We start from the raw sequence: 25,961 nt of genomic DNA, 5'->3' as shown, positions 1-25,961 counted from the left end.
GACGTTACAGATGAGAAAACAGTGGCTTAGAAAGGTTAAGTATATATATCGATATACTACAGAATTAGATCTTTATGACTCAAAAGTCCGTGCTCTTAACCATGATGCCATAATGCTTCCTAATAATTGATACTTAACTTCTCTCCTGGTTCTGACATTTAATAGGCACCAAATAGTTTTTTAATTTAATTTTAATGAAGTCTTATGAAAAAAGTTATACTAATTTACAATGTGACTTTTGTTACTTCCAAGTGTCTTCCAAGCCTGCTACATGAGATCTCAGATACCAAATTAATCATTTTTTCTCTCTCTCTCTAATTACAGCTAGCTATTGATTAGAGCCTAAAGGTCAATATGGTACCACATAAAATACAGCAGGTCTATTTCCCTCTGAACAACGATTCTAGGAGAATTCACTGGAGAGCCTTTAACAATATTAATGTTCAGAGTAAAACATTATCTACATTTGGATTTCTCTCTACAAAACATGACCTTAACTAAAACAGCTCTAATAAAAATGACTATTGCCCTCTAATCTTTAATATAATTAAATGAAATTAATGTCCAGACTACAGATAAAGTAGGCCCAACTGAACAAACAAAACCCTGAAAACTAAAAATTATTTTAAAAGGCAGAGATGAAGAAAAGGGAACTAAGACATTTGGATTTGTACAGGAGTTTACCTAACACCATCTCAGTTTTTGATTCCCCCTTATGGGAGAACAAGTGCTTTATATCTGAGAACCTGAAGGTCTACAGGGAGCTTTTTCCTTTACTAAGGCACAAGGGTCCTGGGGCACCAATATACTGATAGAAAAGTCACAACCACCAATGTATCAACAAAGCACAAAAGTATCTTTAATTACTTTGTGAACATCATCACCCACTTATCGTAGAAATGAGAAGTAGAAAACTGTATAAAATTATTTTAGTCATGTACCACCACAATAATGATAGCTACAGTTTATGGAATACCCAATATGTACCAAGTCTTAAGATTATGCTTGTTCAGCAATTCTCGAAGTGTGGCCTTGGACCCCTGGAGGTCTCCGAGACCCTTTCAGAGGGTCTATGAAGTCAAACTATTTTCATGATAATATTAAGATGTTACTTTGCTTTTTGACTGTGTTGCCATTTACACTGATGGCGCAAAAACAATAATGGATAAAACTGTTAGCATAATTCAAGGCAGTAACACTAAACTGTACTAATTGTATTCTTCATTGCCATATACTTGTGTTTTTTAAGCCAGTTTTACTTAAAGAATGCTTGATGAAACAGTAACAATTATTTTATTAAATTACTTCATTTGCACATCTTTTTATTATTCTATATGAGGAAATGGGAAATATGCATAAAGCACTTTTGCTGTGGTAATACTAAGCATGACAGCTGTTTGAAGAAAACTTGTATCCACCACGAGTTTTGCAACTTCCCAATACTTATAAAGACTTTCTGCTAGTATCTATGGTGATAGTAACAAAAATAGTTTTTAGAAAGATATTAGTGAAATGTATCAACACTTGGAAGCCCTGCATAACTCAGCAAACCGGTTTTTTTTTTTTTTTTTTTTTTTTGAGACAGAGTTTCGCTCTTGTTGCCCAGGCTGTAGTGCAATGGCGCGATCTCGGCTCACTGCAACCTCCGCCTCCCAGGCTCAAGCAATTGTCCTGCCTCAGCCTCCTGAGTAGCTGGGATTTCAGGCATGCGCCACCACGCCTGGCTAATTTTTTATATTTTTAGTAGAGACGGGGTTTCTTCATATTGGTCAGGCTGGTCTCGAACTCCAAACCTCAGGTGATCCGCCAGCATCGGCCTCCCAAAGTGCTGGGATTACAGGAGTCAGCCACCATGCCCGGCTGCAAACCAGTATTTTTTAAATGACCATACGTGGATGTTACAAAATCATGCATGAGTAAAGTATCCATTCAAAGTGCAAGACAGACTGATGTATTTTAATGTAATGGAGGACGAAAAGTTAAATACTATGGTTTCAGATTTCACACTGCATTAAAGAAACTACTACTTGGTGAAGTGTCAAAGAAGAATATCCACAATTTTTAGGAAAAGCTATTAAAATATTCCTATTTCCAACTGTATTATCTGTGTGTAAATGGGCTTTCTTCATACATGAAAACATCACAACAGTCTGATGCAAAAACAAGAATCCAGCCATCTTACATGAAGCCAGGCATTAACTGAGATTTGAAAGCATAAAACAATGCCATTCATCTCACTAAATTTTTGTTTTCAATAGTTAATTTTCATTTAAAAATGTTATTTGTGTTAGCATGTACTGGGTTTATTTCTTTAAATGAATAAATATTTTGAAAGTTTCAGTTTTAGTGCCTAATCTAGCAAATGTTGATAGACATAACCTACATAAGACATAACCTATATAAGACATAACCATAACAAAAGCTCTTTTAGGTCATAAATCCTTTTCTAAGATTATAAAGATATCTGAGGCCCAAAAGTTTGACAACTACTGTTCTAGTTGGTAATAGTTGTCTTTTAAAACATCAGTCACAACTGTTCTGTGAAACAATTCCCCTTTTTACACTTGAGGAAACTTAGGCTCAGGGAAGTTAAGTGACCTAATCAATATTCTATATATCTGGTAAGTAGGAGCATTTAAACCAATCCAGGGTTCACTCCAAAGCTAGTGCTCATGCCACTGCACTATGCCATTAACATACAAAGTCATTATACTAAATCTCCTTCTGATGAAACTAGGCCACTAGTGTGAACATCAAATAACATGCTGATGCCCATAGAAGATAGCAAAATATATGGCATTAGCATGAACTGTCAATTAATCGTCTACACTTCTGTAACATTTCTAGTAAGTTTTTCTGCATTCTCCCGTATTTTTAGTTGACATTTTCATCATGTTCATTTATCTCATTTTCCTCTCATTCTCTTGCTTCTACTTTACTGCACACCAAATCTATGAAGACTGCAAAGAAAACAAAGTTATTAAAGCAGTGATTTTATTTTTTAAACAATAAGTGTTCTTTATCTTAGATATTTTTTAGGTATTGCCCTATAGGGGAAAAATAATCTATATTTGATTATGATCAGGCTCTGCAAGTTAAATCTTGGAAGCAATTTCCAAGAAAGAGACATGTAATATACATGAGAATTTAATACCCTCTATGCCAACATCGCTCCATATAGTAAATAATAAAAACTTAAGATGGCAGAATGAGAGGAACTATAAATCTGGCATTCATTTAAGATATAACACGTTTACTTCCACTAAATTGCAGTAAGCGCTCTGATTATATACGTGCCTTTAAAAAAAAAATTTCCCCAGAAGTTAACACAGTATCTAGCACACAAAAGACATTCAAATGAAGGTCTGCAGAATAAACAATTGCCTCAAAAACACAGTTTTACTTCTTTTAAGTCACCTCCACCCTGCCCATCATGTTCCCAACTCAGTGGTGCAAGACAAGTTAAGTATGAATTGAGACAAATCTTATCTTTCCCTCCCACTTATCTCAAGTCTATAAGTGCTATACTCATAACACTTTTAAAAAGCAGTAAAATTTATCCCAGAGTCTCTCTAGAAGGAATATATTATTTTTCATGTTTAAGAAAATCACTGTGGGTAAGCCTGACACACTGCCTGAGGCTCGAAAACTTTGCCAATCTTTTCAACAGCTATTTTATGATTAAAAAAAGATGTGACAAGAAATAAGATGTCAAAAAGAACTTCAATAATTTGTCAATGTTCACAGCTTAATTTTTAAGTTGAAATGTAATTTGCTACCCAGTGTGATTTTTAACTTCATATTATTAGCCAATTCATAATTTATTCGCCAATTCATAATTTCAAGTTTAATATTCACAAACAAGAAACAAGTAAATATTTAGTTCTTAAGTAATTCTTTACTTTTATAAATTATTCACACAATGGGCAGCAGGAGGCAGCATAGGTTTTATGAGCATGTTTGAAATTTTAATATCACTGTGGCAGGCATTCAACCAAGTGGTTTGACTTCAGAATTCCAACTAACTTAAAAATAGATATGTTATTTTTCTCTTCTGCTGACATAGACATCCATGTGTCTTTGTGAGGAATTTTGGCTCCAGGTTATTCACAAATCTAAGTCCAATTTTAATGCTTTGACACAGAAAAAAAAAAAAAACCTCAGTATCAAGGCAAGAAACTTTAATAATGCCCATTTTGATTCTGTATACAAAAAAACCCAAAGCAGAGTATTCAAGAAATCAAAATATATATTTCATCTAAAAAAAAAAGACCAATGTTTAAAATAGACACATATATATATATTTACAAACCCTAAACATTCAACAGCAATAATCAAATCAATGACTGAATTTACAATAAAAATACATTTGAAATAAATTTGAATATTTTAGAAAAATCAGAAAACTTTAACTAGATAAATATTTATGGATAAATTTACTAAATACTGAAAGGAGTAGAGAGATACTTTAATATGTAGTAATAATCTATACTATCTGAAACCTAAATTTGGGGATTTTACAAAATAATAAAGCAGGAGTCAATAAATGCTTTTTGCACTTGGATTATAATTTAAAGGAAAAGCAAATATTGCTATTTTGCTACAAAGTAAATTTCAATCCCAGAAGTTTAGTTTTAAAAAAGTACATAGGTAGCCATTTGGTGGTCCTGGGTAGGCCACAGCAAGAGAAGAGATTATGTGTTACCAGTTTGTGAAATTCTTAGAGAAAAAATGTTTAAAATGCATAGAAAAAAAATTGGCTGACAAAAGTACTTCTCTAAATATACTTTCTAATGTATTTATCTTAAATGAACAAACTTGGTAGTTTGCCAAAAACATCTTAGAGAAAACTTATGTATATGTACAAACACTTCTGACAAAATTTTTTATTGACTTAATTCTAGGATGTAACAACATTAAGGACAGTATATTTCACTTAAGAAAGTGGAGGTACAGACTATTTGTACAAGAAGAAATAAGGGACTTAACAGATTTTTAAACCACTGATTAACTTCTTTCACTCCTATTTGTTATGTCCCAGATCATGACTCTCAGCATTAACTAATCCTGACTTCTAGGATCAACTGCGATTAAGCCAAGTATTGCAGACTCCGGAAGCAAATGGCAAAAGTTCTTGAAAGACCTAATAATTCTTTTGTGATCTGTTACATATGATCTATAAATATCCTAACCTACTATGTACTTACCTCAGTAGATAACCGTACCTCATAGAAAAAAGAAAGTCCATTAGATATAAACACTTCAACTGTTCTACCTAACACAAATACGCACTAATCGGTATCTGCTCTCATCTTTCTCTCCTTCATCACAGAAAAGCTGCCATCCTTTTCATTCAAATCCTGTGTTTACCTTGTTTCCTTCTCAGTCTGCCTAAAGGGTCTTACTCCATCAATTACTGTTCTGTTCTATTCTTCATGCCTTTCTCTCCCTCTGTACATCATTAGTTCCTTATCTTCTGCAATATAAATACCAAGCATGTCCACTTGAAAACAAACAAAACAAAATGCAAACTAAGCATTTAGTTTCATTTTCTCCTCTAGGTATGCTACTCACAGCAAATGTTTGGAAAGACAGACAAAAATTCATTTCTTTACTTCTCTTGCTTCCTGCTATAAAAACATAAAGTCTTAGAGATTTTCATGGTCAAAAGCACATTGCTCTAAGAACTTTGCAATAGGTGTCCTCAGTTAATATGAAAAAGTACATAATGCACTTCAAGGGTTTTTTATTGTGGTAAAATATACATAACAAAATTTATTATTCTAACTATTTTTAAGTGTACAGTTGAGTGGCATTAAGTACATTCACACTGCTGTGCAACCATTAGTCTACTGTAATCTTTTAACTTTTTACTTGGAAATAAATTTTCAAAATTCAGAAAAATTGAAAGATTTAAAAAGTATAAAACATACTTTTTATAAGAAGAAATCATTTTTGTAAGAAGAAATCATTTCTTCTGTCTCGAATGTAATTTAAGGCGTGTGAAATCCCTCCGCTACAATTCCATTTTAAAAAGGGGGCTAAAACATTCCAAATGGCATTGTGGCAATTTAAACAATGTTCCCAAATATAATGGCTTTAGGCAGTTTAGGGATGGATTTTTGCAGCAGAATTCATCATGACATAGGCAGACAAGCCTATATAATATCTCTATTAATGGAAAAAAAGCAGTATATTATATCCTTTCTCCAGATTCAGCTATTATTAACATTTTAATAATAGGGTTTTTTTTTCTGGACCATTTGAGATTAAGTTACAAACATGGCCCTTTACTTCTAAATACCTCAATTCTACTTCAATCTTGCGTCTATGTCTAATGTTCCTCAAACACTGCTTTTACTATACCACTAATAAATGCTAAATCAAACTGGCACTTTTTAATCCTTATTCTGCTTAATCTATGGACACTCTTCCCCTGAAAGATCTACACTTCTCTGTTTTTCCTTTGATAACCCCGTCTCCAATATTTTCTCATATCTTTCCAGCTCCCCCTTCTCATTCCTTTCTACAGTTGCTCCTTCTCTCTAGCTTTAGCTCACTTCTCTTCCTCAGCAAAGCCAATGTTCCTTACTTTGTCTATTTCTTGCCCTTTGATCTCCAATTTTCCTGAAGGATCCTGTCTGTGTCTGTGGCATTCAATTCCTATATAGGTGGATGGTTATTAAATATATAATCTTTCCTGAGTTTTAGACTTATATTCCTAACTGCCTAATAATGCTGTTTACCTAGATGATAAACTCAACAAATTAAAATATAAACTTGGCATCCTTCCACCCCCAAAATCTGTTCCTTCTTCCTATATTCCCCATTTTGCTAAATGGTAAATCTAGTTGTATACATCCCAAATACATCTATCCCTGCTTCCCTTTCTCTCATTTGGTACGTGTCACAAAAGCTAACTAATTATCCTGCCCACATACGCTTATCATCTCTCAAATATTTCTTGACATTGGTACTGCCCCCAACTTTTCTCTCCTAGGCTATTACAATCATCATCTAACTAATTTTTCTCCCACTGTCCCAAATTTATCCTCTATACTACCACCACCACAGTTTTTTCCAAAATGCAAATTACAGTATACCATTCTTCTTATCCTTTGGTGCCTCTCCATTTCCTCTATGATTAAAAAATAGCACAAATTTTCAGCATAATTTGGCTTCTATCCCTGTTGCCATTATCCCATAATTCCATGCATGCACTTCTGCCCTGCATATACCAAACTACTTGTGTTCTTCAAATATGTGATGCTTTCTCCTGACAATGTGTTTTAAACATATCATTTCTTCTGTCCTGAATGTAATTTAAGGTGTGTGAAATCCCTCCACTACAATTCCATTTTAAAACAGGGGCTAAAACATTACAAATGGCATTGTGGCAATTTAAACAATGTTCCCAAATATAACAACTTTAGGCAGTGTAGGGATGGATTTTTGCAGCAGAATTCATCATGACATAGGCAGACAAGCCTATATAATATCTCTATTAATGGAATAAAAAATAACGGTGGCATTATTATAGATTTTGGTCCTCTACCATTAAATATACTTGCATAGACTAATATTAAAAATTGACAAAATGTCAAGAAAATATGAAAGTAAGAAATTTCTAAGGCTCTTTAAATTTTAAGTCTTTTAGCTATTGATATAAAATGATTCTATAGGTCAGTAATGTAAGTGTGCCCTCATTTTATAAATAAGAAATAGGAATGACCAAGAAAATCATATATAGTCACAAAATTATAATAAATTGTCCCTTATTGGGGGAAAAAACCATGCACAGCAAGTTTTTAATTTGGGAAAGGAATTCCTATATCACTTTTCCACATATTCTCAGTCCCAGACTGGGGGAAGGGAATACATAATACCACAAGGCACAACACAAACAGATGTTCTGAAGTCGAAGACTGGCTTAGAGAACCGTGGTAGGCTTTGAAGTAGAAAGTTTATGAAATCAGAAACAACTTTAAAATAGTATAATTTATTTAGTTAAATAAAGAGTGGGTTACACAAAACCACAATACGATACCTATTAAAACAGAAAATAACAAGTGCTAGTGAGGATATGGAGAGACTGGAGTCCTTATGCACTGCTGGTGGGAATGTAAAATGGTGCAGCTGCTGTAAAAATAGTACAGCAGTTCTTGAAAACATTAAACATATAACTACCACAGGACCCAGCAACTGCACTTTTGGGTATATATTCAAAAGATTTCAAAGTAGGAACTCAAACAGACATTTGCACACTAATATTCATTGCAGCATTATTCACAATAGCCAAAGGATAATAACAACCCACATGTCCACTTACAGATGAAAGCATAAACATGATGTGGTATATAAATACAATGGAATGTTACTCAGTCTTAAAAAGGAATGAGATTCTGATACATCTACAACATGGAGGAACCCTGAAGTCATCATGCTAAGTGAAATAACTCACACACAAGAGGACAAATATCATATGGTTCCACCTATATGAGGTACCTAAAATAGTCCAATTCACAGAGACAAAAAGTAGAATGGTGATTGCCAAGGGCTGGGAGGAGGGGAGAATGAGGAGCTGTTTAATGGGTAGAGAACTTCAGTTTGAGAAGATAGAAAAGTTCTGGAGATGGATGGTAGTAATCGTTGCACAACAGTGTGAATATACTTAATGCCACTGAACTGTACACTTAAAAATAGTTAGAATGGTAAATTTGGTTATACATATTTTACCACAAAAAAGCATTTTTAAGTGCATCACACACACACTTTCATATTAAATGAGGAAACCTCCTGCAAAGTTCTTATAGCAATGTACTTCTGACCATCAAAATCTCTACGATCTTGTGTTTTTATAACTATCAGGAAGCAAGCATCATTTTGTAACAAGTACTGAACTTGCAGTTATTGTTCAATCTCACTGACTTTTGCTATGATTTCTGGCCAACCCTTTACTGTTTCCTGTAATACTTGGTTACCAAACTTATCAGATTTTATCAGGCGAGACATTCTAATATGGGAAAGGAAGGTTATTTCCTTAATATAAGTGTTTCCTTCTGATAGTATACCATTTGATGAAAACAAAATAATTTAACATTTAATCACATTCTTTGTCTGCAAACTGAAAAATAATCCCCACAAAAGCCTTAAGCATAACAAAGACTAAAAAACTTTAAAATTTGCTGTTCATTGCTCTTTTATATTGTGAAAAATTATATCCCTTCTACTCCTCTGAATTATAAAATTTGAAAACATTGTCCTTGATTGCAACATAATAATCCCTTTGCTAATCATCTTCCTTGACTTCTCTCCCCCAAATTCTTCAGGTATATACTCCCAATAGGAACCCTGAATCCTGTATACATTCAAATATCTAACTTTCTTTGCTTCTGGGCTGTTATGTGTTGCTAACAAATCGCCTATAATAATCCCACACCATTGCATAGTTATTGGTGCCAAATTGAACTTTTCCAGAAGGCTCTTTATCAATCTTTCTATCTGTTCTTAACTACTATGGCAGTCATTAGAGTTGTTCACACATACTTCCATTCAATTCCAAGCACCTGTAAAATTGCACTTTTCTACCTTCTCTGAAATCAGGCCTGGTTAGAAGACTAGCTCTGGTCAATGATACAGAAGTGGAAGTGCATGTGTCACTTCGGGTTTGAAGTTTTAAGAGTTGGCAGGTGATTCTCCACAATATATCTTCCTTTATGTCCTCCTCACCCATATCCCCTTAGCCTGGGATCCTGAGTGACTCCTAAGAAGAGACTACACTGACCACCTCTGGACTTGTATTGTGAGCGAGAAACAAACTTGAGTTAACACCTTGAGATTTTGAAGATACTACCATTGCATAATCTAAAACCTACCTATCCTGATAGAGTTTCCCCTTTTCTCATAGCTTTCCCATCTTTTAAAAGCCTTCAAGTGTGAATGCTCTCAACTTCCCTCATCATTACTCATAAACTTATCAGTAACAGGACCATTCTTATCTTCTTTACTCTTACCTCAATGGACCATTCTCTTTTTATGCCTATTTCCCATAGACATAAAAGGTAGGGAGTAAATAAAGTCAGAAAGACCAACAGTCTACAGCCAGTTTCTAAGCTATCAGAATATGATATTTTTCTTTGCAAATATAGAAATATACCTTCTGTTAAGTAAAAGTAAAGTGTTAACAAGCCACCATAGACAGATACTCCTGCCTATCTGGGTCTCAAATCACAGTTTTAAGGGCTAGTATCAAAAGCAATGTGTTCAATGGTCCCTAATGTGGACACTTAAAATGCAAACTGCTACCAAAAAAAAAAAAAAAATTGAAAGACTTCATCATCTAAATCAAAAAAGGAAGCAATCTAATGCTATCTTTAATAAGAGACATATCCAAACAGCACATTAAAAAAGGCTGCAAACTTCAAAAGCAATAGTTATCCAATCAAATAAAAAGTAAGATACAAAACCATTATTAACTTTGTGAAGTCAATGTGGAAAGTATAGCATGCTTTCTTTTGTATGACAATACAAATACAAAAAAGAATGCTGATTTCCTTCTTTCCACATGTACTTCATTAAAACATATATTAACTTAATAAAATTTGTTTATTGATATTTTAGGGTTATTTAAAAATAATTTTTATAGTCATATAGGATTTTCTCTCAGATACATAATAGCAAACAATAAATTACTATAATTCATTTTTTACAGCAACTATTATATTCAAATAAGCTTTTTACCTTCTAAGTGATGTTGGCTCTGAAGGGAGGTACAGTCCCCACGTTCTTTATTTAGGTTGCTTGTCGTAATCTGGTCACTAGAAAATAAAATACACACTAAACACATCAGTTATTATGGACTGCCTTTGTTTAGTCTAAAAAAAAAACATTTGTTAAACATTTATTATATGCCATGTGCTGTTCTAGGGCTTAATGTACATTATTTAATACTTAAAAGTAGTTGTTATCTTCATTTTACAGAAGATAAAGACTGTAAAAGTCAAATTAATTTGCCCAATAATTAAAATCTAAGTCTATCTGGTTATAAAGTCCTGATCTTTCTACTACCCTAGGCTACTCCATTCTAAGAAGAATTATAAAATTACCTTGTCAAGTCTTTTTTTTTTTTTTTTTTTTTGAGCCAGGACCTTTTGCTCTTTTGCCCAGGATGGAGTGCAGTGGTACAAACATGGTTCACTGCAGCCTCGACCTCCTGGGCTCAAAAATCCTCCCACCTCAGCCTCCCAAGTAGCTGGGACCACAGGCATATGCCACGATACCTGGCTAATATTTTAAAACTGTTTCCTAGAGATGATGAGATCTTTCCATGTTGCTCAGGCTAGTCCTGAATTCCTGGGCTCAAGCAATCCTCCTGCCTCAGCCTCCCAAGGTGCTGTGATTACAGGTGTGTAATCACTACACCTGGCCCTTTCCTTAAGTCTTTATTGAAACAAGCATTTTCATAAAACATGAGCAGTTGATTTTTGCAAATCTACCTTTTAATAACAAATGTGGTCAAATATCAGCTAATATCAAACAAACACATTGTTAGAAGGATTAAACAGTAATATAATAAATGTATTTAGAATTAATTGAACACAAAGTTATTTGGCTGATTTTTTTTATATTTGCTAAAGGGAAAATATCTCTTCCATGAGAATGAGTTGTGACCGTAAAAACTAGCTTCAGTTCTGAGTCACAAATGTTAGAAATGGGATTATAAACATTATATACATTGAAGAATTAAACAACAGCCTGGGCATAGTGGCTCAGGCCTGTAATCCCAGCACTTTGGGAGGCCAAGGCAGGCGGATCACCTGAGGTTGGGAGTTCAAGAGCAGCCTGGGGAAACCCCGTCTCTAAAAATACAAAAATTAGCCAGGCGTGGTGGTGCGTGTCTGTAGTCCCAGCTACTTGGGAAGTTAAGGCAGGAGAATCGCTTGAACCTGGGAGGCGGAGGTTGCAGTGACCCGTAATTGTGCCACTGCACTCCAGCCTGGGCAACAGAGTGAGACTCCTTCCCCTCCCACCAAAAAAAGAAGAATTAAACAACCACCTTAATGACTTAGATGATACCAATTGAAGTCTGTGCTTTAAAACCAATCAATTGTTGACAGTGACACAACAATGATAATAAACTTCTGTACTTTCCAAATTTTCTAAAAATAAAAAGCTGCTATTTTTGGAATCAGGAAATAACTATTCAAAATGGAAATCTAAAATATCAAATAAACTACAATATCCTAGGTTTCTTTACAGAAACATACTTGTGTTTAAAAGAAACAAACTTTTTAAAGCTCTTTAAAACAGCTCATGCTGTTTCCATTCTATTTAATTGACCCCAAACTTCAAAAATTACTTCACGCAGTTAACAAAAAAGAAGAGTGATGGAAAAATGATTCACTCAACTTTTACATTACCTGAAGCATACTGTTTCTTTAACACCACTGATATCCATTACTGTACCATTTCCATCGATAACAGGTGAGTCCAAATTAGTAGATCCATTACTGATGTGATCACTGCTTTCATATCCAGACTCAGTCCTTTGCATCTGCCAATTATCACCATGCACTTTACCCTCTACAAGGCCTTTATTTTTCTCTGCTCCTTTTCCATTAGATTCAAGGGAACTTCTGCTTCCTATTTCCTGCTTCATTTCATCTTCATATATGGTCATTAAACCTTTTTGCTTTGGATTCTCTTTTGGCCAATTACTAAAACTTGGATCCTTGCTAGATTTAAGCTTATTACTGATATTTGGTTTATGTCTTGGACTATGCTGTCTTTTTTCACTTTCACTAAAAATACTATCAACATTTAATGTTTCTCTCATAGGTTTCCAACCTCGGTTCCGGCTTTTACTGCTGCTATTACAGCTGTTTCCTCTATCCCTAGAATCCTGGCTGCTGTCTGTGTCATATCCAGTGCCATTGTCACTCTTAACTTTGCCAGTTATTTTCTCTCCTGGAGCAAGAATCTGGGATTTACTTGAACTTATTATTTGTGCAGAAGCTCGACTCTGAGGTACAACTCGGTCATGTTTATATGATCCTTTTCCTTGACTATGATATAGATGTGGATTCCCATGTTGTTTAAAACCATTTGGGGCAGGAGGCGATCCAGATTGGAAATGTGAAAGGTCTTCATCAACCAAATCTTAAAAAAAGAAATTAAAGATACATATGAATTACTCCTCAGAGCCACCTTGTAGTCACAAGGCAAATACCTGTTAGAGATAAAATGTTAAAGAGTTTTAGGTAAATAGTAATTACAAGTACATATCACATACTGCTTTGAGATTAAAAAGTGCTTTTCCAGTCCTTATGTATGCTTAATGAGGGGTATTTATAAAAGAAACTTTAAAAAATGATCTCTAAGGTAGATCATAATTGAGGCAGTTTTTAAAAAAATAAGCACTCTATCTCACTCATAACAAAAATCATAAAAATATTTTCCACTTCTTATATTGGTAAAGATTTAAAAGTTTGTTAAACCAATTGTTGCTGAGAGTGTGAACAAACAGACATCCAATCATTATTGGTGGGAGTGCAGACTAGTTCAGTCTTTCAAGAGGGCAACTGAGCCACATCTGTCAAAATTAAAAGTAAACATATCCTGACCCAGAAATTCCTCTGAAGGAATATTATGCTATGGCTATAGGCAAACACGTATAAAGGTATGTGTGAAAAAAGATGTTGCTGAAGCAAAAATCTTAAATCAGCCTGTAAAGTCTATCACTATCAGTTAAATTATGCTCTGTCCATAAAGAAAAAAGCATAGAACCATAAAGAGACATGCTTATAATGTGGAAATGGAAATACTAAGTAAAGAGGCGGAAGGTCAGGGATTGCCAGAAAAGGAGTCCCTTCACTTAATTTTATAAACTTCCTTATTACTTGAATGTGCCATGAGTGAATTATATCTGTAAGTAAGTTAAAACATCGAAATACATATATACAAGTATCCCAGGTTAGAATTAAGAACGAACCAGGATATTTTGCATATTTAGATTTAGTATAGGTGTATTAAAGAACTCATATTAATAAATATATAAAATATAATAGGTCTGGGTACCCCTGTAATCCCAGCACTTTGGGAGGCTGAGGTAAGAGGATCGTTTGAGGCCAGCAGTTCAAGACCACTCTGAGCAACATGGCAAGACCCTATCTCTACAAATAACTTTTTAAAATTTAGCCAGGTGTGGTGGCATGTGCCTGTAGTCCTAGCTACTCAGGAGGCTAAGACGTGAGGATAGCTTGAACCCAGGAGTTCAAGGCTGCAGAGAGCTATGATGTGTCACTGCACTCTAGGCTGGACAAGAGTGAACTCTCACCTCTTCAAAATAAAGTTATTAAAAATAACTTTAATATAATTTAATTTCTATATATAAACTATATATAGAAATTATATATAATTTATATATTTATACATATACAGAAATATATATAATTTATATTTTTCTATATTAGATATAGGTATATATTTAACTTATATATTTATGTATTTTTAATATATATTATTTAACATATACAGAAGTTAAAGTTATAAAATTCAGTTTTAAAATAAGATTTTTAGAAGTTCCTTTTAAAATCAATAGTACAAGATCTTAACTTACCTCTATGTCGTCCTAAATCTTTTCTTTGTCCCTTCTCTAAATCTTTCCTTTGTGAAGAAAGTAAGTTTTTCTGTTCAATAGCTTTCAGAGCACATTCTCTGGAAATGTCTTTTATCTTTTCCCTTTGATCAATGTGACTTAACTTAGCTGTAAAAGAAATCATTCTTACTATGATACAGATCATTTTTCAAATTGCCCAATAAAAATAAAAATTGATCTACATAAAAATGTTAAGATATATTTAAAAAGAGCATAGATATGTAGATATATAGTATACAATGGTATTTTTATGATTAAAAACTAGATGTGATTTTTCTTGACACTGGAGATGCATGTTGTCTTTTAAAACTCCTTGTATAGCCCCTAAAACAAGTATAAAAAAAGAAAGAGATCTGCCATTAAAATAATAAGAGCTAAAGGTAACTGAATGGTCACTATTTGCCAGTTGTCTTACTCATTTACTTCTTTGAGATACAATTACTGTCTCTATTTTGGGTAAGGAAACTGAGGCAGAGAGAAATTAGAAATTTGCCCAAGTTCACAAAGTTTGTAAGTCTAGAACCAGGAATATGAACCCAAGTTGTCTGGTTCCAATGCTTCTATTCTTACACACATATATACTATTTCTGGGCTTAAAACTAGGTGTCTTTTGAAAAACATAAAATGTCTTAATCTAAGAGTATCATTAATCTGTGAAAGGAAAAGAGATACAGCTTCATTAAGAATTTTTAAAAAGCCTTTATTTTAGTTTTTTGTGGATAACTGTTAATTCTCAATCTTACTACCCTTGATTAAATGAGTTACTTTTATGATTACACATTATTTCATTAATATGTTTAAAGGTTGCTAACAAAATCATCCTGAACATCCACACAAGAGTTAGATGTATTTCTAAACTGTAATGGTACACAGTATTGTGAGGTCTCATTTTGGACCCAAGTTACAGAACCTGGCTTGTGAAAATTAGTTATGGGATAACAGTAACAAGACAGAGTTGAATAAAAACGAGGTTAAGAACAAACTACAGCAATAGTAACTTTGAACTGCGGTTGCATTCACTACCAGTAAATTTAATTTTGGCATTTATGCCAAATTACTAACTCATGTTTTTCTGCTCCAAGCTGATAATTAACTCCTTGAATGAAATGCCACATTATTGCTTTATTTGGTAACTGTCCAGATTGCCTCAGGCCTACCACAGTCTGAGTGCATGAAGAAACTCAAACAACTCATGGAATCAAACTGGTCAGGTAAAACTACAGCTCTCAGAGAAATGCATAAATCAAAAGACGAATTTTGTTATCTATTTGTTATTATCTTTTCATAGTCAAGGAAAGCTAGGTAAGCATCCTCCGATAAGTGAAGAAAGGAGGACACTCACTTGGAACTATGTAAAAATGACAATTTAAACACATACCTGGTCCTTTCCCTACACCTGTGTGACTGTGGCTCCGATTAGATGATGAAATATTATCAGTTGGAAATTTCTGATTTTCTCTCTGCTTTGCCTGATCACCAAATCCATTTTCTTTTAAATTATCTGACTTATGAATTACAGGCTTTTCACATCCTTAAAAAGAGAAGCAAAAATGTATCATTCCTTTCCTTCCCATGAGAAGAGATGTTTGAATCATTTTTTTCAGATTATTTTTACCTGTAAAAAAAGTTACTTAAAACTTAAGCGGATTGACATCATTTAAGAATTTTGAATTGCTTATATGCATTATATGCATTATAATGCATCCAAAAATGACCTAGCTGTTTTGGACTTTTCCAGTTTACTAAATCACTTAAAATTGTACTTCTAGAAAGAGCTACTAATGAAGCCTCTTCTGTGATTGTGTGACCGTAATAGTGGGTAACTCCTGAAGGTGCTTCTGAGGCCACCGATGAGAAAAGGTTCATTCCAAAATACTAACAAAAATTACTAAAATTTCCTCAGCTCTACTGAAAGTCAAATTTGAAATTATCCTCTATATTCATTTTATATTCAGAGTATTAGTATTCCTAGTTGACTGTGATAATAGAAAAACATTGAGAATTTTTAAAAGAAAGAATTACCCATATTTTCTGCAACAGATTTGTAATGTGACCAGCTGATGACCTGCCTGAGTGCATCCTCAGTAGAAACTGCTGTGCCATCTGGGTTTGCGTAAAACAAAAGTAGTGGCTGAAAGTGGCATCGAATGCATTTGGAGACAACATCTTTCCATCTAGTTCCAATCTTTTAAAAAAACACAATGAATAAAGACAAAACAAAACCTTGTAATCAATGTGTTACATGAAAAGACAGACTCTAAGTTACTTTATATTTTTAAAAAATTTAGATATGCAGCTGCTAGTAGTTCAAGATATAATTAACTGGATTTAGTAACTAGTCTAAATAAAAATATTTTAAACATTATCATTTAAAAATTTGATGGGCAAAGATTATAAACTTCAAGGTGATTAAATTTTAAAAAGTTTTCCAAATATGTGGTTGACTGACATTTGACAAAGACTTCAAGGCAATTCAATGGAGAAATATAAGAGTCAGCTCAACAAATGGTGCCACAACTGGAGAAAAAGAACTTTTACCATGAGAAAAATAACTTTAACCTGACTTCATATAAAACAACAAAAAAAATGAACTCAGAATGGCTCACACAAAAACTAAAACTTACAGAAGAAAACAAAAGAGAAAATCTTTGCAACCTTGGGGAAGGGCAGATTTCTTAGCATACCAAACCATAGAAGAAAAATATTTTTAAAATGGACTTAATCTAAATTAATTAATAACTTTTGCTCTTGGAAAGACACCATTAAGAAATTGAAAAAAAATAAGCAACATACAGCTAATAAACGACTGGTATGCAGAATAAAGAATTCCTACAACACATTAATAAGAAGATAATCCAATGCGAAATACTGGCAAAAAAATTGGACATTTCACCAAAAGAAAGATGTAAGAATGGTCAAACAAGCACATGAAAAGATGCTCAAAATATTACCAATCACAAGGGAAATGCAAATGAAAACCACAGTGAGATAATATTATACATACACGAGAAGGGCTAACATTAAAAAGAATACCAACACGAAGTGCTGCTGAGAATGTGGAACAACAGGAACTCTCATACATTGCTCTCATAGAATGCAAATTGGTATAACCACTTTGGAAATCAATTTGATAGTTTCTTGTAAAGTTAAACAGACACTTACCACACAACCCAGAAATCCCACTTCAAGGTATTATCTAACAGCAACGGAAAAACATATGTTCACAGATTACTCATACTTCAATAGGTAAACGGATAAATTGTTGTACAGCCATAAAACACACAATAAAAATAAAGTGTGAATCCAAACAACATGAATGAATCTTAAAGACATTATGCTAAAGGAAGGGAGGCAGATACACAGTAGTACATAGTGTAAGAGACCATTTATATAAAATTGTAGAATGAGTGAAACTAATCTATAATGAGACCAGTGATTTCCTCAGCCTGGGGTGGTGTGGGGAGTATGACAACAAAGAAGCCTGACAGAATTTTTCTAGCATGATGAACATGTTCTGTGTACTGATTATGGTGGTTACATAGGTAAATACATTTATCAAAACTCCAACTGTACACTTAAAATGTGTGTATTTTAATGTTTGTGCACTATACCTCTATAAAATTGATTTAAAAGCAAAACAAAACCAACCAAACAAAAACACCACAAAGCATTCTAGAATATTTTTGCAGGCAAGGGGACTTTTAAGAACAATTCTGATGAGGTTTTTGAACTACACATATTCAGCTGTTTACCCTCCTCACTGGGGATTCCAAGAGACTTGAGGAGTCCATTTGTTTTGTTGTTGTTGTTGTTGTTGTTGTTTTGAGAAAAGGTCTCACAGTCGCCCAGGCTGAAGTTCAGTGGCACGGTCTCGGCTCACTGCAACCTCCACCTCCCAGGTTCAAGGGATTCTCATGACTCCATCTCCTGAGTAGCTGGGATTACAGGCATGTGCCACCATGCCTGGCTAATTTTGGTATTTTTAGTAGAGACAGGGTTTCACCATGTTGGCCAGGCTTTGAGGAGTCAATGTGAATATAAAATAAAAAACTTCACAGGGTGATTAGAACACCCAGTTCTTCCTCCAAATTTTGAACAATTTAAACTATGTAAAAGCAAAGTAGAAGCTGCAAATGTTGTTACACATCAACTCAAGATGAAACTTAATAAACTCCTACATCAAAGTACTAAGTAATTCAAGCAAAGTGCTGATTTTAAATATAAATACCAAAAAATTTTAATAGCTTTATTGAGGTGTACTATATGAAGTAAAATTATCTAGTTACGGTGTACAAGTCAGTGAGTTTTGACAATACAATCATGCAATCCTCACCCCAAAATCTTACCTTGTACCCCATTTTGCAGTCCCTGGAAATAAGTGATCTACCCTCCACACCTTTGTTTTTCCTTCTAGAATTTCATATAAATGGAATCATAGCATGTAGTCATTTATATCTCACTTCTTTCACTTAGCATAATGCTTCTGAGATTTGTTCACATTATTGCATGTATTAGTTCAATAGTTCAGTCCTTCTTGCTGAGTATTATATTCCACTGTATAGCTATACCACAATTTGTTCATCCATTCACCTATAGCTGACATTTGAGTCATTTCTAGTTTGGGCATTATGAAGAAAACTACCATGAACATTCAAGTACACATTTTACGTGGACTTACATTTTCACAGGAGTGGATTTGCTGGGTTATATGGAAAATATATGTTTAAATTTATAAGAAACTGACAGTTTTGAAAGTGAATGTTCATGTTTGTGGTTCCATCAACCTCGTGTGAGAGATCCAGCTGCTCCTGTCCTCACCAACTATTGGTCTTTTTAATTTTGGCCATTACAACAGGTGAGTACTAGAATCTCATTATGAATTAAATTTGTATTTCCATTGTGGCTAATGATGTACTGAATATCATTTCAAGGGCCATTCATGTATATTCATTGGTGAACTGTCAACATTTTTTGCTGATTTTTTAATTGGATTTTAAAGAGTTCTTTCAATATTCTGGATACAGTCTTTATTAGATAAATGCTTCACAAATATTTTCTCTCAGTATATGGTTTGTCATTTTATTCTCCTAATAGTATCTTACTGAAGAACAAAAATTTTAACTTTCAATGAAGTCTAATTTACCAGCTATTTTTATGGTTCATGCTTATTAAATGTTATCTAAGAAATCCCTATATATAAATAGCAGTTTTACTATCCTCCCCTGATATTCCCATCTCAGTCATTTCTGGTCTGTTTTTATTAATTTTTCTTCAGGTTCTTTGAATATTTGGTAATTTTTTATTGAATGCTATTTTGAAGTGGCATATTGAATTTCATTGAACTTTGTAGTCTTGGGTATTGAATTTTGTTCTGTTATTTTAAAAGTGGGATTAGCTTTGAACTTTCAAGACTTTAAGCTTTTTTTGTTTGTTTGTTTTGAGACAGAGTCTCACTCTGTCACCAGGCTGAAGTGCAGTGGCGCGATCTCAGCTCACTGCAACCTCTGCCTCCTAGGTTCAAGCAATTCTCCTGCCTCAGCCTCCTGAGTAGCTGGGACTATAGGTGGGTGCCACTACGCTAAATTTTGTATTTTTAGAAGAGACGGGGTTTCACCATGTTAGGCAGGATGCTCTTGATCTCTTGACCTCGTGATCCGCCCACCTTGGCCTCCCAAAGTGCTGGGATTACAGGCATGAGCCCCCGTGCCCGGCCCGGCCTTGTTTTAAGCTTTTTAATCAGGTCCAGAGCAACCTTCAGCCTAGGAATAACTTAGCCCCATTATCAAGGTAATACTTTTCTGAAGGTTCCAGCTAATGCCTACATGTTATATCATCTCTCCACTCTTTATGGTGGGGATACAAACTATTACTAACCTTTTATGATTTTTGAGAATTGTTTTACCTTTTGTTTTCCAGTGATGCTTCCCATCTTTCCCAACTAACCCCAAACTTGTGTGGGTTCACCCCTCACATACACAAATCACAATTTAGCCAAAAATTCCAAGGAACCCTTCTGTCAATTTCCAGAACTTTTTCCCTGTGCAGTTTTCTTTCTAGTATTCTGTCCTGCAAATTTTAGCCATCTAGGCCTCCCTGAACTCCAGTTTCAGTCTCCAGAACTCAGTGACACTACTAGGCTTTGTTTGGGCTCCCACTGCCTGCACTGCAACCCAGAAACTACCTCTAGGCAGTAAGCAGGGGGTAATTATAGAGCTGATCTCATTTGTTTCCCTTTTCTCTGTTCAACTGCATGTTGTTCAATGTCTTGAGTTGTTTCACCTATGTCCTAGTATTAAACAGTGAAATGGCTATTTCTATAGCAGTTAATCCTTCATGGGTAGAATCAGAAGTCCACTAAATACCAAACATTTGAATTTGTATTGTCTTAATCACAGTGCTGATAAATGGCCTTTTGTTATATATTAATAAAATGGAACTAAATAGAATTCTACATCATTTGCTTATAACAACCAAAGAACTTGTATTTTTAAATGAGTTTACTACTTAATAAAGATTGCCAAAGCCAGTAAGCCTTGACAAGACCAATAGTTTTCAACTGTGTTATGTCTGAATTTCCTGTAGAACTTAAAATTTCAGATACCTGGTTTTATGCCACTGAATCAAAACTTTGGGAATCCAGGAATATATGTTTTTTTAAAAGCTCCTCATGTGATTCCAATACTCCTTATTAAGAACTATTATTCACTACTTTTCTAGACAATATTATTACTATTTGAGTAAATAAATTACAGTTGGCCCTTGAACAACACAGGTTTGAACTGCACAGGTTCACTTATATGTGAATTTTCTTCTGCCTCTGTCACCCAAGACAGCAAAAGCAATCTTCCTTTTCCTCCTCTTCAGTCTACTCAACGTGAAGACAGCAAGGATGAAGACCTTTATGATGATCCATTTCCACTTAGTGAGTGGTAAATATATTTTCTTTTGCTTATAATTTTCTAAGTAACTTTTTTCTTGCTTACTTTACTGTAAGAGTACAGTATATAATATATAGAACATACAGAATATGTGTTAATTGACTGTTTATGTTTTTGGTAAGGCTGCCTGTCAATAGTAGGCTGTTGGCAGTTAAGTTTTGAGGGAGTCGAAAGTGGTATGTGGGTTTTCAACTGCACAGAGGCTTGGCACTCCTATGTTGTTCAAGGGTCAACTGTAATTACCAAAAGATATAACTGATATATCTATTTCTGTATTCTACACACAAAATTTGAAAAAAATTGTCATAATAAAAATAAAGGCAAGAATATTTTCATCACTAGTTATACAAAACTACTGTGAATCATCCACAAAAAAGTAAATATAGCAAGTATGCATCAGGCAAAAAGGATCATCACTGACATACAGATCACTGATAGTTACATATTTGTATACTAATATTCATTAGTCTACTTATTATTATTCTGGAAATGGACTGGTTTAAAAGCTGGCTTCAAAATAAGCCAATTTCAAGAGTAACAAAAGAAAGTTTGAACTTAATGATGCTATCATCATGTCCATTTATTACTATTTTACATAATTATATCATCCTTTTGAATATTAATATCAATATATCATTTATTAACAAAAAGTAAAAATCACAGTAATTATTTCAATTAAAGAAAGTGTCACTTACCTCTTTCACATTTGCGTCATCAAAAAATACCCATTTGGAACTTTTGGTGTGAAATGCAAAGGCACAATAATGTTGGCTGGTGTAGCAGATCATACCAACAAGGTTAAGTTCACTACTTTTGGCATTTTCATCAGTAACTCTATAAAAAAGCTGTTTAAAAAAATTGGTAATGTACACTTAACACTACATCTTTTGTAAAATGAGGAATAATTAGATGAATCATGTCTTTGACACATAATGAAATATTTCTCATGCATACTGCCCCAATCTAATATTATATTATTACTTGAAGGCACCACTGACATCACATTGTTAACAGAATTACCACTTTTAATTCATTCATAAAACTTTAAGTCCAATAAAACGAATTCACTACAAATTAGTTTAGCAATAATAGAGTATCTCTAATGACACATGACTGACACTTTTCATAAAGAAATTCAAAATATGATATAAATTCCACATTTCTGGTAATTCTTGACTGAATCACATATTTGAATGTTCATTAAACATATTATCTAAAAGATAATTATCCAAAACTTTAATTGTAACATGAACCAATTCAAAATATACCAAGAAATTAACAAGCATAACAAGAGATCATGGCAGGGTGTGGTGGCTCACGACTGTAATCCCAGCACTTTGGGAAGCCAAGGCAGGTGGATCTACTTGAGGCCAGGAGTTCGAGAGCAGCCTGGCTAACATGGTGAAACCCATCTCTACTAAAAATACAAAAAATTAGCTGGGTATGGTGGTGCATGCCTGTAATCCCAGCTACTAGGGAGGCTGAAGCATGAAAATTGCTTGAGCCTGGGAGGCAGAGGTTGTAGTGAGCCAAGATTGCACCACTGCACTGCAGCCTGGGTGACAGAGCAAGACTCTGCCGCAAAAAAAAAAAAAAGAGATCAGTGCTTTAGATGAATTTTAAATATTAAACCTTTCTAAGTTAACAATATTTATATTTACAATCATGGCCATACATAAAAAATCATCAATCATCACGATTTTAGAGTGAAAGAAGCAAAAGCCATGAGACAGTTTAGTTTGTAATTGAAAGCCATTCCTAGTCTATGTAGTAAAGGCATTCCAGTTAGCCTGATTTGATTAAACTTGTCGTTATCAGATAAAACATCAGGATGATGTTTTAGAAGAATTTGAAAATAAAAGAGAAGGGAATGAAAATAGATAAGATACCCCAGGAAGATAAAGATGTGTTGCTAGATTCCGAACAACATCTTCGGTCAAGTCAGAATGCTCAGAGTCCCAGACTAAACCAATTGTAACAATCTCTGGGCAATTCATTAAAACACGGCGAATTTTTATTTTTTGGCCACAGTTACTCTACAGAAAAACATAAAAGTTTTAAAATTATGAAAACAGATAAACCAGGCAGCCTTACACAGTTTGTATTATATAATGACAATTTTAACACATATCTGCAATTTATTCAGTATACTAAAAATTGACTTCTAACAAGCTATTTGTCTTCATTATTGATTAAAAAAAGAAGTTTATTTTAAATAAAAGTATTCTTTGATATTTTTGTAAATCTGTTAAAGTAAGAATTCAACCTAAAAAAAGGCAGAAATAAAACCCTTGAAGTCAGTAACAAATATATTAGATGAGAAAAGAGTATCATTCATCATTCATCAAGTTTACTGAAAAGAAACTTTCTCTTTAATCAAATGATAAATTTCAGAACTTTGAAAAAATTTAATCAATATATGCTACCTTGAAACATTCACAAACTTAGGAGTTTTTAAACAATTTATGCTAAGATAAATGGTACACATGGTATAATCTAAAATAATATTTTTAAAAAATTCTTAAAGCTAATTCTAGATATAGAATCAATATTTACATGATAATATCTGAATGCCTATTTTCAAATTTACAAAACAAGAAGCATACTAATATTCTCCAAACTATACTTACAGGACATTTCCTATAGTCATCTGTTGTATTTGCTGCTTGTAGCAATTCTGCAAACATTTCAGGTTTAAAGCGTTCATGCCTTTCCAACATTCTTTCAACTTCATTGCTACAAAAAAAGAAGCAATCCCAAATCTGGCCTATGAACTTAAAACTTCAATAAATTACACATGAAAAATATTGTCAGTTTAGATGTGCATCACTTTTTCTATCTAAAACATGACCATGACTGAAAAATTAACCATAAAGTACATTTCCATAAAGTGAAAAATTATTAAATTTGGCAAGTATATGATGAAAAAAATTAGCTCAAATAAAGAGAACAAAGTAACACAAAATTATATGTTTGGAACTAGATAAATGAGGCTAACATGCTCTGTCTGGAGGTAATTCTAAGGCAAATGTTTTATTTGTATTATTACTTAATGAGTAGAAACTTAAGTTTAAACCCTACCCTAACAAGAACAACAAACTGTAGGAAAGGCTCCCTCTCTGGCCCAAAGTTCCTAGAAGCAATGTTATCAATTTCAGCTAGGAGAAGGTCCTTTGCTGATTAAATGCAGAAGTCACAACCAAAGATTTTAAAGCCAGACTTACTCCTTTTGTTCTTATTTTGAATATTACTCCCCACTTTTTTTTTTTTTTTGAGATGGGGTCTCGCTCTATCGCCCAGGCTGGAGTGCAATGGTGCAATCTTGGCTCACCGCAACCTCCACCTCCCAGGTTCAAGTGATTCTCATGCCTCAGCCTCTCGAGGAGCTGGGATTACAGGCACGTGCCACCACATCTGGCTAATTTTTGTATTTCTAGTAGAGATGGAGTTTCACCATGTTCCTCAGGCTGGTCTTGAACTCCTGACCTCAAGTGATCCAACCACCTCGGACTCCCAAAGTGCTGGGATTACAGGCGTGAGCCACTGTGCTCAGCCAGGATACTAATCATTTTATTAGAGCCCAGGCAGGCCTTTTAATACACTACAGGGTAACTGTGATACTTTTTATTCAACCTCCTTAAAAGACATATTTTTATGTATCAGGGTATTAAGTAACTAATATGGTTTGGCTGTGTCCCCACTCAAATCTCATCTTGAATTGTAGCTCCCAAAATTCCTATGTGTTGTGGGAGGGACCCAGCTGGAGACAACTGAATCATGGGAGCAGTTTCCCCGATACTGTTCTGGTGGTAGTGAATAAGTCTCACAAGATCTGATGGTTTCATAAGGATAAACACCTTTTGCTTGACTCTCATTCTCTTCTCTTGCCTGCCACCATGTAAGATGTGACTTTGCTCCTCCTTGCCTTCTGCCATGACTGTGAGGCCTACTTAGCCACATAGAACTGTGAGTCAATTAAACCTCTCTGTTTTATAAATTACCCAGTCTTGAGTATGTCTTTATTAGCAGCATGAGAACAGACTAATACTTAAACAACTATTTAAATATTTCCAAAAAGGAATGTAATGTAAGCTGAAACACTAACTAGTTTCCATTCTAGATGTTCTGATTGTACTTAACAGTAATATAACTGTTCTAGAGTTGGATATATTTTACAGTTCAATAGTTTAAATAATCTCCAAGTATTTGGTAACAACTAAATGTACCCATCCAAACACTTCAAGAGTACACTAGAAAGCCCTAAATCTGATAAGCTCATTCAAATTGCATATACTGCTTTTACAAAACTGACAGCATTAGCGTAGTGGTTAGCCAGAAAAATATTGAAGTCAGACCGATCTGGGTTT

General features: G+C 34.0%; 1 protein-coding gene across 14 annotated transcripts in view; it reads right to left on the bottom strand.

The window, feature by feature from the left end:
- Positions 1 to 25,961, bottom strand: part of USP53 (ubiquitin specific peptidase 53) — a 76,441-nt gene that overhangs the window by 5,008 nt on the left and 45,472 nt on the right. For all 14 annotated transcript variants that reach the window (XM_055385004.2, XM_055385008.2, XM_004040323.5 and 11 more), the window contains 8 exons: positions 24,225 to 24,330; positions 23,484 to 23,630; positions 22,290 to 22,439; positions 16,679 to 16,841; positions 16,035 to 16,187; positions 14,618 to 14,764; positions 12,420 to 13,158; positions 10,741 to 10,817 (listed from right to left, as the gene is read on the bottom strand). In XM_055385004.2, coding sequence (XP_055240979.2) covers positions 10,741 to 10,817; positions 12,420 to 13,158; positions 14,618 to 14,764; positions 16,035 to 16,187; positions 16,679 to 16,841; positions 22,290 to 22,439; positions 23,484 to 23,630; positions 24,225 to 24,330 — 1,682 coding nt within the window. The remainder of the gene's footprint in view (positions 1 to 10,740; positions 10,818 to 12,419; positions 13,159 to 14,617; positions 14,765 to 16,034; positions 16,188 to 16,678; positions 16,842 to 22,289; positions 22,440 to 23,483; positions 23,631 to 24,224; positions 24,331 to 25,961) is intronic.

This window comes from Gorilla gorilla, chromosome 3 (genome assembly GCF_029281585.2).
Source record: "Gorilla gorilla gorilla isolate KB3781 chromosome 3, NHGRI_mGorGor1-v2.1_pri, whole genome shotgun sequence".
NCBI classification, from domain to species: Eukaryota; Metazoa; Chordata; class Mammalia; order Primates; family Hominidae; genus Gorilla; species Gorilla gorilla.
The sequence above is the reverse complement of the archived record's forward strand: the minus strand, read 5'-3'. Positions and strand labels throughout refer to the sequence as shown.